The sequence below is a fragment of the Leopardus geoffroyi genome, chromosome B4 (assembly GCF_018350155.1).
Source record: "Leopardus geoffroyi isolate Oge1 chromosome B4, O.geoffroyi_Oge1_pat1.0, whole genome shotgun sequence".
NCBI classification, from domain to species: Eukaryota; Metazoa; Chordata; class Mammalia; order Carnivora; family Felidae; genus Leopardus; species Leopardus geoffroyi.
Genome location: NC_059341.1, coordinates 120,145,725 through 120,161,087, shown reverse-complemented (window position 1 = coordinate 120,161,087; position 15,363 = coordinate 120,145,725). Strand labels below are relative to the sequence as shown.

The 15,363-nt window shown below is 41.4% G+C and overlaps 1 protein-coding gene across 20 annotated transcripts in view; it reads left to right on the top strand.

Moving 5' to 3' along the window:
* The window catches only part of ANKS1B (ankyrin repeat and sterile alpha motif domain containing 1B), a 1,079,650-nt gene that overhangs the window by 1,026,562 nt on the left and 37,725 nt on the right, over window positions 1-15,363 (top strand). For 17 of the 20 annotated variants that reach the window (XM_045464947.1, XM_045464946.1, XM_045464944.1 and 14 more), the window contains 2 exons: window positions 13,327-13,338; window positions 14,239-14,325. In XM_045464947.1, coding sequence (XP_045320903.1) covers window positions 13,327-13,338; window positions 14,239-14,325 — 99 coding nt within the window. The remainder of the gene's footprint in view (window positions 1-13,326; window positions 13,339-14,238; window positions 14,326-15,363) is intronic. The other 3 variants (XM_045464941.1, XM_045464936.1, XM_045464935.1) reach the window with 1 other exon arrangement.

Below are 15,363 nucleotides of genomic sequence, written 5' to 3'. Positions count from 1 at the left end.
TCCTAAGCAACTATATTTTTTTCCATAATACTTAAATACATGTACTTTGCCCCAGCACAAACCAAACACAATGTTCCCCCTTCAGAAACATTTGGAGTGTTTGGTGGTCACAATTGGTTAATTTCTAAGTTTATCTAAGCCTGTTTATTCATCTCTAAGGTCCCCTCCATTTCTGAAACCAAGATAATTCTACACTGATGTCCTGGTATTTTATTATACTCATATTATTTCAGTCAAAAATAGGCCATCATAAGCTAATGTATGTGAGATGGTAGTAATTCACATCATTCTGTTCAGGTCAGCCAGCCTTTTTCCTCTTCCAACTGCCTTATAATTTTTCTAACAGACTTTACTTTTTAGAGCAGTTTTAGGTTAACAGAAAAATTAAGCATAAAGTGCAGTTACTGAACATACCCCCTCCACCATTCCCTTCCCAGTTTCGCATATTAACATGCATTGATGTGGTACATTTGTCACAATTACGAACAATATTGTTATTAACTAAAGTCTGTGGTTTCCATTAGAATTCATTCTCAGTGTTATACAGTGTTTGGGGTTTTGACAAATGCAGCCATTACAGTGTCACAAAGAATTGTTTCATGCCCTAAAAATCCCCTGTGCTCTACCTGTTCATCTCTCCTCTCCCCTGCCCCCCAGCCCCTGGCAACCACTAACCTTTTTACTGTCTTCTGTCTTTTCCAGAATGTCAAATAGTTGGAATCATACAGTGTGTACCCTTTTCAGACTGGCCTCTTTCATTTCTTTAGCAATATGCTTTTAAGCTTCCTTCCTCTATGTCTTTTGTGGCTTGATGGCTCTTTTTTTTTTTTTTTTTTTTTTTTAATGTTTATTTATTTTTGAGAGAGAGAGACAGAGACAGCATGAGCAGGGGAGGGGCAGAGAGAGAGGGAGACACAGAATGTGAAGCAGGCTCCAGGCTCTGAGCTGTCAGCACAGAGCCCGATACAGGGCTCGAACTCATGAACCATGAGATTGTGACCTGAGCCAAAGTTGGATGCTTAACCGACTGAGCCACCCAGGTGTCCAATAGCTCTTTCTTTTTATCACTGAATAATATTCCATCATATGGATGTACCACGGTTTGTTCATCCATTTACTTATTGAAGGCCATCTTGGTTGCCTCCAGATTTTGGCAGTTATGAACAGAGGCGCTATAAATATTTGTATGCAGGTTTTCGTCTTAAGATTTTTTTTTCCTGGATCCACACCCTCTTAAAATTATCTTCTGAATTGTGTTTAGTGAAGAAGAATCAATAGGAACTTACATTAAACCCTGATAATTTTTTTAAGTAGAATTGCAGTTTTTGTCTTCTCTTTCAGAGTTTTCTTTAATAAAAGCCCAAGAGATTAGATATGCCTTGATATTGAGGCATACTTTTAGGACGAGTGATTTCTGTGAATTATTTCGCTCTTCAGTAGTACAACTTGGCTGCCTATTACCTTTACTGTGACAGCTTTACAGGCATTTCTGTTAAAATTAAGGTCTAAAAACATATATTAGTAACATGTGAGAAGTTGTAAGAAGTATCTATTTGATCTGAACATATTCATTTAGTGCTGCCTAGGTTTTCCAGCTAAATCTGTGCTCAGAGACAGGCTTCATTTCTGAAAGGATTCCTGAGGGGAAGCATTAGCTCTGGGATCCTGAATATGATGCCCCCAACATGCTCCCCATGGAACACAGAACCTTCCTTCTGTCACACCTCATGTCACCACTGTACAAACCTGGTTGCTCATGCCCCGTGCCCCTTAGAGGGCAGGAACCATGTATATTGTCACCCCAGGGCCTGCCATAACATAGCTACCTTTAGGGTGGTTTTGATGGTGATCAATAAAGTGATGCCTGTAAAGGGTCTAGTTCACTAAAACCTCAAAACACGTTGACCTCTTCCTCCAAAATGTTTGAGCAAGTAAATTGATAGATTTGCTTTGGATTATTTCATTTATTTTTTACTCAACTATAATGTCAGTATTGCAGTTGTTACCCTGGTTTTCTGCATTCACAATATGTAAGAAAGTATTCAAAAACTTAGGAATCCTGCACTCTTATTATTATTTTTTTAAATGTTTATTTATTTTGTGAGAGAGTGTGTGCATGCGTGGGAGGGGGGTTGGTGGAGGGAGCAGAGAGAGAGAATCCCAAGCTGACTCCGTGCTGTCAGCACAGAGCCTGACATGGGACTCAATCTTATGAACCATTGAGAACATGTCCTAAGCCAAAACCAAGAGTCGGACACTTGACTGACTTAGGTGCCCCTTAGTTCCAGTTTTTAAAGGCCATCACCAAGAGGAAGAGAAAATGATGGGAAACTGTTGATAAGATGGTAAATGTAATTTTGCAGTTTTATATTTTGGGGGAAGTAACTTGTTCCTAAATCGATTGGGAGTTAGCTTGCCTCTTTTAAATAATGTGTTCACAGGACTGAACTTTACAAAGCAATAAATAGGTTGCTTTGGCCTTTCAGTGTTCTCTTTGGTATGAGTAATTCCCACTTCAGAGATTCTAAGACACACAGTGGTTGCTCAAATGAAGGATTTGCTCTGGCCAGATGACGTTCTACTATTCCTTTTTGCCTCCCGAGACTTACACATACCCCATCCCCCAGCCCCGAATTTTGCCTCAGGGTATAATTATCACTAATATACAGTATTCAGTCACTTCCCTAATTAAATATACTATTAGGAAACATCTGCTACTGTAAGAGGTAGACTATTATATTCAATTTCATACTCTAAAATCTTTCTCTAATCCCATAGTTGATGATGAGTATTGTTCACAGGTGTTTGTGCTCGAGGCAATTTCTCTTTTAAGAAAAGAAAAATACCTATTTTTCAACTACAATCAGGTAGAAATCCGCCTTCTCAGTGCAAAATAGGAAATATATATTGGAAAAAATAGGAAATTTTTTTCCTCAATGCAAAATAGGAAATATATATATATATATATATATATGCACATATATACATATATATGTATATATGTGTGTGTGTGTGTATATATATATATATATATATATATATATATATATACATATTTTTTTTTTTTTGTCAGGAGTAAGCAGATCTGGCAAATTTAAATTAGGGAATCTTTATTTCCCAAAGGGCTTAGATAGTTCAGACACCATAGTTCAGGTTTCTTATTGAGTCCATTCCCCTGACCTTGTCTCATTTTTAAACTTTCAATCTAGAAACAATTCTAAAGTTGAATTTTCAAATCTATAAATTTCCAAATGTACCTTGATTGAAGTGTGAAGACTATCTTTTTTCTGTGCTTGTCAAAAAAAATGATAATGTTGGAGAATGGATTGGAATGCTTGAAATCAGATTTTAGAATTAGATGGAAATGTTGTCTCTATGCTCTTACAAGAGACTCAAACTGGGGACACCTGGGTAGCTCAGTCGGTTAAGCATCTGAGTCTTGATTTCAGCTCTGGTCATGATCTCGTGGTTTGTAAGTTCAAGCCCAGCATCAGACTCTATGCTGACAGCATGGAGACTGCTTGGAATTCTTTCTGTGCCCTTCTGCTGTGTGCTCTCTTTCTCTCTCTCTCAAAAGAAATAAAAAGAAACTTTAAAAAGAAAAAGAAGAGACTCAAAACTTAAGTCATGTTTAGTTCCTTCTACAACTCCTGTCTATTAGGATTGTTTCCAGAAATCATTTCAGGGACTACTACTTAGGAACCAGGCTTGGAAGAAATGTGCAAACAGCTGTTTTTTTTAAAGTCTCCATTTGCCCAAGTTTCAGGGAGGAATAAAATATTTCATTTTTTGCTCCCTCCCAAGTACTGCAGGTCAGTACAGGTCTAAGCCCATAAATATGAGTGTATATTAAAATAACAGTATACACAAGGCAACAGCATTTCTAACTGCTCACTGCTAAGCTTTGCTCACTTGTACTTTTGCTTTGTGAGTGATTTCCTAGGGGTCCTCCCAAAGGAAGACTGAACAATTCTGATCATCTCATCCTATATCATCTTTGTACACCCTCACTGTTGCACATCACTGAAAGGTTTCATGGTCCTCTTCTGCCTTTAACGCCCACTGAAGCTCTCTTTCTAAACATACTGAGTCCATTGTCATTGGTCCAGATATATTGCTCTGCTGAATATTCATTGTTGGAACCACCATTTCACCACTATCCTAGCATGTAGCCCAGAGATTATTCACTTATGCTCACAGATGTTGACTTTACTTCTACTCTCTCTTGCCAGTGGGAGGATGTACTTTGGAAAGCAGATAAGTGAAAGTATCCATCCTCAGAATAAGAGCAATGGCTAAAATTTGTTGATGCTCACTACATGCTGGGCCCTGGATTATGTAATCCTCACAGCTCTACAAAGTCAATGCTGTATTAACATACCCATTTTACAGATGAAATAACTAAGACATAGAGGTTAAATATCTTGACACACAGTGGAGCCAAGACAGGAATCCAAACATGCCCTTCTGTGCTATTCACTGTACTGCAGTGTCTCCTGGAGAAGGAGCTTATCAGTGGGTCTCTTCATAAGTTCAACATGACCATACCTATGTGCACACAAACACACTCTTTTTTTAATTTTTTTAAATGTTTTTATTTATTTTTGAGAGACAGAGACATGGCATGAGTGGGGGAGGGGCAGAGAGAGAGAGAGACACAGAATCTGAAGCAGGCTCCAGGCTCTGAGCTGTCAGCATAGAGCCCGACATGGGGCTCGAACTCACAAGCTGTGAGATGATGACCTGCGCCGAAGTCAGACGCTCAGCCAACTGAGCCACCGAGGCGGCCCCACACAAACACACTCTTAACTTGTTCTTATAAGTGATGGATTGAACTTATCATAAGTGAGAAGTCGGTGTGTTTTTTCACATGTTTACAATTAGCTTTTTTTTTAAGTTTTTTTTTATTTTATTGTTATTTATTTTTTAATTTACATCCCAAGTTAGCATATGGTGCAACAGTGATTTCAGGAGTAGATTCCTTAATGTCCCTAACCCATTTAGCCCATCCCCCCTCCCACAATCCCTCCAGCAACCCTCTGTTTTTTTCTCTACACTTAAGAGTCTCTTCTGTTTTGTCCCCTCCCTGTTTTTATGTTATTTTTGCTTCCCTTACGTTCGTCTGTTTTATATCTTAAAGTCCTCATATGAGTGAAGTCATATGATACTTGTCTTTCTCTGACTGAATAATTTCACTTAGCATAATACCCTCTAGTTCCATTCACATAGTTGTAAATGGCAAGATTTCATTCTTTTTGATTACCGAATAATGCTCCACTGTATATATATACCACATGTTTATCCATTCATCTGTCAATGGACATTTGAGCTCTTTCCATGCTTTGGCTATTGTCAGTAGCGCTGCTAATAAACATTGGGGTACATGTGCCCCTTCGAAACAGCATACCTGTATCCCTTGGATAAATACCTAGTAGTGCAGTTGCTGGGTCTTAGGGTAGTTCTATTTTTAATTTTTTGAGGAACCTCCATACTGTTTTCCAGAGTGGCTGCACCAGTTTACATTCCCATACAATTAGCTTTTTAACTAAAAAAATATATACATTTTTAAAACTTCTTATTTTATTATTATAAAAGTAATAAACATTCATTGTTATCCAGTTTTAAAACATAGATAGGGAAAGGAGAAATAAAAAGGGAGCACCTGGGTGGCTCAGTAGGTTGAGCAATCTGATCAGGTTATGATCTCACGATTCATGACATTGAGCCCCACATCGGGCTCTGAGCTGATAGCACAGAGCCTGCTTGGGATTCTCCTTCTCCCTCACCCTCTCTCTCTCTCTCTCTGTCTCTCAAAAATCAATAAATAAACATTAAAAAAAAATTGTAATTTTATCACACGGAGATGGTAAACACCTCTCTGTTAACACCTTGTTCCTATGTAATCCTCCAAACTAATTAATCATGCATTCATAGGCATCTCTTTTCTACAAAGCAATAGGAATATACTATGCCTACTGTTTTCTATTTTCTAATCTATTTTTAACATAACATATTTTAAAATATTTTTGTTCCAATAAATATTTATCTTCAACATTATTTGTAGTGGTTGAACAATATTCCAATCAATAACTGAACCAAACTCATTTAACCAGTTCCCCTTGTTGGTCATTAGGTCATTTTGAATCTTTTCAAATTATAACCAACACTGTGGGCAACATCCTTACACCTACATCTTTTGCAACAGGTCTGATTGTTTCCTTAGAATTAGCCACTAAATATAGACTGGCTAGGTCAAAAGTATACACATCTTGAAACTGGGTAAAAATTGCCAAACTGCCTTCTAAAAACCTTGTTCCAGTTGACACTTCCGGAAGCAGTACACGAAAGTGTGTTGGTGTTTGCTCGTCACGTCTCTCAAGGTATATACTTAATACCTTGGATGTGCTCCTAGTTGAGGGAGAACTGGGGAACTTTTATGAGAAACCATACATCTTCAGCGTTACCCCTGGGCCTGTCAGCTCTGTCTGATCAACATCTATTCTAGAAGTACCTCTAGAATCTATCTTTATGACCTGAACTCTTTATTTTATGTGAAGGATGTTTTTTACTTTCACAGTCCCTGAGAAACCATGGAAGTTTAAATAATTCTTGTTATTTGCTCTGAAGACCAAGATCTGTAACTAAGTGCTAACTAAGGATTTTTGGAAATCACTTGTCAAGTGGAGGATAGTGTGTTTTGATAAATTAGCTTCTCTCTGAATTAATGTAGGATGCAGTACAACTGAGTTTACATGCATAGCAGCAGAGAACAGTTCTGACAGTGACTTTCAATCAAAAATCAACTATTTATTTAACTTGTTTATTTTGAGAGAGAGAGAGCATGCACAAGCAGGGGAGGGTAGAGAGAAGGAGAGACAGAATTCCAAGCAAGCTCCACACCATCAGCACAGAGCCTGATGCCGGGCTTGAATTCATGAACTGTGAGATCATGACCTGAGCCAAGACAAGGAGTCAGATGCTTAACCACCTGTGCCACCCAGGAGCCCCCAAAATCAACTGTGTTTTTAGAACAGAAGTTTTCAAACTGTGGTAGCAGCAGTAGCTTCTGGAAATTTGTTATAAGTGCAAGTCTTAGGCCTTATCTCAGACTCACTGTCTTAGTTTTTCAGGCTGCTGTAATAAAAATACCATGTGACTGGGAGAAATTTATTTCTTGTGGTTCTGAAGGCTGAGAAGTCCCCAAGTCAAGACACTGGCCAGCCCTCTTCCTGGCTCATAGATGGCCATCTTCACTGCCCTCTCGTGATGGAAGAGGACCCTTTTATACCTTTTATAAGCACACTTAATCCCATTCACAGCTCCACTCTCATGACCTAAGCACCTCCCAAAGGCCCCAATTCCTAATACTTTGGGCATAGGATTCAACATAAGAAGTTTGGGAGATCACAGACCTTCAGTTCATAACACTTACTGCATCAGAAACTGTAGATGTGGGGCCCAGCGATTTGTTATTTACCAGGCCTTCCATGTGATTCCAATGCCCACGAAAGTTTGAGAACAGCTGCCTTGGTCCACTGGGCATTCCTGTTAAGTCTGCCATGCAGTTAGGTTGCCCTGGTGGAATCATTCTGCCATGGTGCCTGGAAAGCAGCCAGGGCCAGAGGAGTAGAGATAGAGGGCATCGCTTTGCGCTGTACTAGATTTGGCCAGGGTGTGTGAGTTACACTTGGCAGTACAATAGCCGTGTCTTGTGCCAAGGGAGTAGTTAGAATGGCTGCCTGCCCACCGTCTGCTCTTGTCACATGGTCGTACCAGGCTCTGTACTCACCCAGCCCTTGTGTCAGGCTTCTCCTGGCCAGAAAAGCCCTTGAGAGGTCATCTAGCCTCATTTCCCAGCCAAATGAGACTTACCCCTAAGTCATCAGTGACAAATAAGAGTCCAGACTATTTTTAAAGACATCCAGAGGGGAAAACTTCGCAGCTGCCCCTAATAATCCTCCTGCTGTTTCAAAAAGTCTTTCCTTCTCAGCACTTGCAATTTGAACCAGTTCTCTATTGCAAAAATGAAGACCTAACCCTTCTCTCCTTGAGGCTGACAAATCACAAGGTCTGTAAGGTTTTCCCATCCCATAGGAATCTCCTGGCTTATCTCTAATCACATCTGTGGTTCTCCTCCAAGTTCTTTCAAGGCCTCCGTGCCTGGCTCTGGGCACCAGGGCTCTCTGAAAAGTCTGCTGAGCTCCTGGTGCCTGAGAGGCTGGCACTGTGGTTCTTCTTTATAAAGCTGGCTTTGTGCTCGTTACCATACATTCATTCGTTTGTTCGTTCACTTAATAATTATGGATTTCAGCAGCTGTTAGACTGAACCCTATGAAATTCCTGATATTTCACCATTTTTTTTGACCCATAAAAAATGGCAGTGTCATAGGGCTAAACCTGAGACCATGTGCTAGTCATTATGGGGGAGATCAGAGACAAATCAAGAAAGATGTGGGCCATCCTCCAAGAACTCCCTGTATGGTGAGGGAGACAAACCTGAGACCCATGGCAGCGAACCCTAAGGGAGAGCGGCAGAGGTTCACAGGGCATACCTGGGGTAAGAAGTGGCCATCCTGTCAGGTTGCGAGGCCACACGAGGCTTTCCCAGAAAATGATGTTGAAACTGCGTTCTGAAGGGTAAAGGTGCATTTCAAATAGCCGATCTGTCGTCTGCTTTCTATCTCTTAGAACTTCCGCAACATAATTAGTATCACTAAATACAAAATACAACACTGCTTGTTTTCTACATTTTTTAAATCATTTGAAAGGCACTTAGGGCTACCAAACATAATTGTCTGATCCTATTTTAATTTACTTGCTGAGACTGAATGTAATAATTAAGCTTTGAAATGATCTAAAGAAAATATTATATGGCAAAATTAATAGTTACGACTCAGCGCTGAATATCTAACTAGAAAGCATTCTCAGGGTAGCCATGTGTAGGTTAAAAATATACTGTGAGCTGGATGGCAGTAGCCCATCCAGAAATCTGTTCCCCAGTCTGTGTTTAAAATACACTGGAAATGAGCAGGGTATTGTAAGAATGAAGGGTTGGTGATCTCTTCCCCATGGGCTGCCTCACTCTGTTCCCTCTCTGTACTGGTTATGGGGCACAAATGACTCTCATTAGGAACATAAACATCACTCCAGACTCCAATGCAACATTACGGCTCACAGCTGAAGTGCTCCCTGTTGTAAACCTCTTTGCTCTCACTCACACTTAGGAAAGCCATGCTCTGAGACCAGAGCATCCCTGCAGTCTCAAAAGGATATTCTCAGACTGTTGACTCTGCATTAGAAAAGGAGAAACTGTCCCTTCTCGGGGCATGCTATAAGGATAAAAGTACCAACAGCAATCTCTGACTTGATAAAAAGATTGAAAGATGGTATTACTTTCCTTGGTGTGTCCAACAATCCCTCTTAAAAAAAAAAAAAAGGTTCTAAAAGTGTTCAGTTACTTTACAGTATCTCAGATGCCCACCTCCAGATATGACATTACAGTCTGTATTCTGTGTAAATGCTTATAGGTAATATAAACCCAAGTGCTAAATGTAAAGCTGGCTTTGCATTTAAGATTCAAAAGTTGCACTTTATTTTGGATTTCAGAAAGGTAGGTATTTTCCCTCTATAACTAAATACTGTTTCTGTTAGAGTAATAAAAGGATGATAATCTTATTTTGGGAAACTGTGAACAAAATACAATTGAATATCACTGTAATGCTCTTAGCAGGAGAGCAAGATGCTATGAAGGTTAAGTTAATTTTGGGCATTACCCATGAGTATTCAGCTGCTCAGGTATCCATAGGTCCTCATTACAAGTGAATCTCTCCTATAAAGCTGGCACTGAAGGGGAGGGAATTTGAGGGCTTGGGGAAGGCTCAGAAAGTCCACCAAGAATATGGTGCAGAAAAAAAAAACAACTGGAAACAAAAGAGAACCATAACATAAGGTTTGCCCTGAGCATTTCACTGGGGAAAAGAGCCTGAAGAAGTGAATTCTGTTTATACAGATCAATAAGGCTTGAATGTTTAACATACGTACATATATGGGAGTATTAACTACCAGAATCGCAGCAAAGCTTGCAGATAAGTCATAGAGACCGGTGTCACCTGCAGCTGAGTGCTTTGTAACTTGAGCAGTGATGTCCAGACTAGGTGCCTCCGTCCCTGGGAAGGAGAAGAAAACAATAATTTCAACACGTAAGAGAAAATGGAGACGGCGGGATGTGGGCTGTCTGTGATTGGACTGGAGCCCTGCTCATATTTCGGTATCTGTACGGCCTTCACAAAATGAAGTAGGCGCTTATTGGATTTCTTGCCTGATTATTCTCCCTGAAGACTCGGTATGTTAGCTTTCTTCTATGTGTCTTCAACCTTTCATTAAAATAGCGCATGAAAAGACCTCTTTGAAAGCTCTGTCAAAGTACACCAACAGAAAATCCCCTAAAACAGGTTGGATTTCTATCTCCTAGAATTTTAAATGCCTTAAAGAAGGGGCATTACGTTGAAGAGCTGCCAGAGTGACTCTGCGGCCAGCCAGGGTCCATCATCATCTTGTCACGGCGCGCAGTGGGAAAGAAGCTCGGTTTGGGCTCCAGATTGGACTGCATGGCCACCCCCAGCGCTGCCGTCCACACAGCCTGCAGCGGGGGCACACCAGCGTGGCCTTCAGCTGGGAGAGCAGGGGCTCTTGGCACCTAGAAAAAATAACCACCTTTTCTCTTGTCTTCTTTGTCCATGTTGTCTGAGCGTATAACGTAGAATCCTTGTATCGGGACAGAAATCATCGCTGATGCCCTCATTTCAGCCTGAGAGCCCGTGTCCCGGCCTGCCCGTTGTCCCAGCCCTCTGCTCCCTCTCGCTGACAATCACTGCACACCCCTCTGTGTTCTTTCCTCTGTCTACTGTTCTTTCCTCCTCACGCTGCTCTTAATAAAATCAGCAACAAACTTTTCTAGTTGCTGAAGCCCAGGATTTTGCCCAGAAGACCCAATACATGTAGCAGCCAATTTGCCTGCCAGCTGTGATGTCGGGCTTCGATTTTTAGCTTTTTTCAGCCCTCCTGGCGTCGGGCACGGCTCCCACCTTCTAAGGAATCTGCCCCTTGACTTCTGCCATACTGCGTTCAGGCACCTTCCAACTCTGTTTCAGCTTCATTGACTCTTAATTCCCCACTCCTTAAGGGTTATCTTCCCCAGACAGGGGATTCTTAGCCCTCTTCTTGTTCACTCCTTGAGCCACCTCATCTCCTCAGGCACCCCTGCTGTGCACATGGGTTTCCAGAGCAGATTCTTACTTCTAATTTCCTACTGGACATCTCCACCTGATTACCAATGTTCAAGGGGTTTTCATGCAAAAGCATGCTCCTGTGTAGTATCCCTTATCTCAGTTGAGGGTCTCTTCATCGGTGACATCTTCCCGCTCACTCATCTTTCGTAGCAGATGGGTTAGCAGAGCCTCTCGAATCTTCTTCATCAGAGTTATGGCTCCCTCTTCCATGCTTGCACTTCTGTTTCAGCTTGGGTGCTTAGGGTCTCCTGTTTGAATGTACCTCTCCTTCCAGCCTTGCTGCATTCAGTCTCTAGCTGTTCCAGTGCATCCGGTCACCAGCACTGGCTTTCTGCAACCCAGCTCTGACTGTGTCACTCCCTACTTAAAAGCTTCCAGGGAATTCTAACTTGGCAGAGTAAGTCACAACCTTCCAAACCTACTGTATCAGCCTCATCTTCCACCAATTACCCAAACCCACCCCATTATTTCTCATTTCCAGGCGTGTGTATATGTTGATTCTTCTGCTAAAAAGCCTCCTTTGTCCTCTTTTGGCCCCTAGAAAATACCCATTCATCCTCTTGGAACAGCTCAGTCAGCCCTAGCAGGCAGTCACTGCTTGACAAATGAATAATGAAGACTTGCCCTACTCTCTCCTGCAAAGTGAAGCTCTCTTTGCTCAGTACTCTGGAGGCACTCTGTTTCTCACTGTTGCATTTATCAGCATTTGTGTTGTGGCTTCTCTTTGTGGCAGACCAGGCCAGGAACGTGGTGTGTAGCTAGCTCCTGTGCTGCCTCTTCCTCTCCCTGTCCCATGGCAGACCTCGTTCCCAACCGTCTTTCCCACTGAGCCGAGACACAGGCTCACAATTTTCTCAATACCGCACTCGGGACGCCACTTGCTGCAGACTGTAGTTTGCACACAGCTTGAGGTCCGCTTGACGTGCCCTGAAGTAGACTCTGAGCTTTCCCAGCACAGTGGGCTGCCTACTATAACCACTCAATTGCTGAATGAATGACAAATGGTTTTGCTTTTTCCCTTTGGGGCTTTCTTAATACTAAATGAAATGTTGATATTTTAATCTTATATTGTTCGATGGTATAGATAGATGTGTCTGAGAGAAATGTATTCATGGCAAGGAATGAGTGAGGTAATTTGTTGAAATCCATTGTTACCCTTTGCAGAGAATTCTTCACACACACATTCAGTCCACCAAGCCGCTACCCATGCCGGCCGGCTATAGCTCTCTCTTTACAGAGCTCAGCCCACAACTTTGCCTCAAAATTGGCACACTGAGCGTTACTTCTTCTAGCTTTGCCTTTGATTTACCTTGCACACTTTTAAAAGTTGGTTGGATAAAGCATTAAAAAGACAAAAGTATCTGCATCTCTTTGGCAAACACAGAAGAAAACTAACAAGCTTGGGTAATTTTAAAACTAGTTAAAAAGCACTTCAAGAGTGCTTTTTTTCTATACCGTGTGAAACACTTAATGAATACTAAATAGTAACACTCTTACTGATCCATTTGCTCCATCTTTGAAACCAGTACAGTAGCTCTCCAAAAGATGTGTCAAAACAGTCAGGAAAATGTGAAACACCTTTTCCATGGCTCAAGTGAAAGATGTAATGCAATTATGATTTTAGAGTTCAGTGAGTTTCAGTCACACTATCCAACTAAAAGCCTTCTTTAATTCTGGTCACATTTCAGAATTTTAAAATGGAAAATTGGGTAATGTTTTCTCCCGATTCCCTTAATATCCATAAGACAGGTAGGTGGTTGTGGGACACTGGAAGTGGAGGGTTCTGGTGTGTCGGTCGTGAGGCTAGGCAATGCAGTAAACGGGAATTAGAAAACAAAAGGACAGACGAGGTCTGGAAAAGCCCACAGCCATTCCTAAAACAGTTTCACTGCATCTGTATGTATCGATAAAACCTATTCTCCATTCACTTTTTAGTGACTTTATGCTGTTGGTGAATTATTGAAATGGTTTCCTCACTTTTTTATGTATTTTTCTCTCCTATTTTGTTCCCACCTGTCTTATCTGGAAAACCCATCAGGCTAACTGTCAGGTAGGTTCTTCTTGATGTTTAATGTGATTATTAGGAGGATCCATAGTGGGAAATGAAGTACACAGACTGTTGGTGACCCGTGATGAATGATAAAGCTAAACAGAAAAGACTCATACTAAATTGTGGAGAAACTTTTTGTGGATGCATAAAACTATAGAAGCTGAAGACTCTGGGCACATTAAGCCAGTGTGAACATCCGTCATAAGAACATAGCCTAAGGAAATCTAGCAGCTCTAAATGATAAAGTAGGTTGTTACCTGGACTGTCCAGTTTTGCTGTGGCTCAAAATACAGACTGTTCCTGGAGGGCTTAATTGTTGTAGGGTGGTATTGTTTCCCGCATGGTCACAAGTGATGGCGCTGTAAATATATCAGCTCTTACGGATTTGGCCAGGTTTGAGAAAAATTCACAATGATGTATTTTAAATCCCTATTTTAACCACACATTCAGACATACGTCATGCCTTGAAGAAAGAGTGACTAGGAGAAGGGGGAGCAGTGGCATATATTTTGCTAATGCTAAACTCACCCTTGGAGTTAACACTGACATGGTTTAACTCTAGTCAAAGAAGCATTGCTTGAAATTGCAGTAGGAGACAGAGCTGTCCATTTCTCCCTTTGGTGTCGGGGAAAAGGAGTATTCCTTCACCCACGGGAGGCAGCAGAACAGGCTGTTTTTAGATCCTCAAGTGCAAGACAGATACTTTAGAACCCCAAACCACAGCTAAGCCCAAGAGAAGGGAGACCTACATTTAAATTAATGTGTTTGGTGTGTGTTTGATTGTGTGTGTGTGTGTTGTTTTTAACTTGGGCTCATTTTTATCTTCCAAGAGGAGAAATTATGTGCTTCAGTTGCCATGCAACACAAACCGCTCTAACAGCTTTCTAATTTTAATTTCAGAAGTCTACAGAGCAAATGAAGAAGGTCCCCACTATTATTCTTTCAGTCTCTTATAAAGGAGTCAAATTCATTGATGCAACAAATAAGGTGAGTAGTGCACCTCTCTTTGCCTTAGACACCAGATACAGCCCTGGGAATGTGATCTAAAATCCTTGTGTCTCGTCATGCCCAGCATCTCTCATTTTATTCACTTCCTGTCCCCACCTGTCTGCTCTCTGCACACCCATAGATACACCCATGCACATGTGTACACACACACACGCACTCATACATGTATACAGAAGGACAAATTTCATCTGGGGAACTTGATCTAGGATTCCTATACATAGTTTGCTTTCTCTGTGGTGCCTTCTCGCATAGACTGTGGCCACTTAGTATATGGCATTTCCCTCTGGCTCTAGAGAACATTACAAGGGGGGGATGTCACGTATAGAATGACAGTGCATTACAAGGCGGGGAGGTGTCCTGTATAGAATGACAGTGCATTACAGGGGAGGGGTGTCATGTATAGCATGATAATGCATTACAAGGAGGGGGTGTCATGTATAGAATGACAATGCAACAAAGCCATCACCCCTTCACCAGAGGAACTGTCACTAGCTAAAGGACTAGGACGTTTGTCCTCCCATTTGTCTAGAGATATACATGTCCTTCCTTTGGATATATGTAATGAACACCTGACACAAGGAACACATTCTCTGACTTTTACATTTTATAATTGCATTTCTTCTCAGCGCTTGAGATGGGACAGAGGGTTTCAGCTGTATTGTTTTCTGAGAAGAAATAATCACAAAGAAGGTCAGGCCACACTGTGACTCTGTTGTGACTTTGTACTCACAGTGGAAACAGTTCATGGGCTCTAAGGTCAAGTGTGAACAGCCGGGTTGCATTTCACTTAAGTGTTCTAGAGCTCCTTTCTTGGCGAAGATGACAGAATGCCGGTGCTAGACTAGAGCTCCTGGGTGTGACCACTGTCACTCCCCACAAACAGTCAAACTTGATGGGCTCCTCCTCACAGAACCCCCAGATGTCCTTGTGTTTTATTCCTGTACCCTCCCAGATGATAAGCTCTAGAAAGAGGGGAAATGAGGTGATCCCCATTGGTGAATACCATTTCTTTTCTGG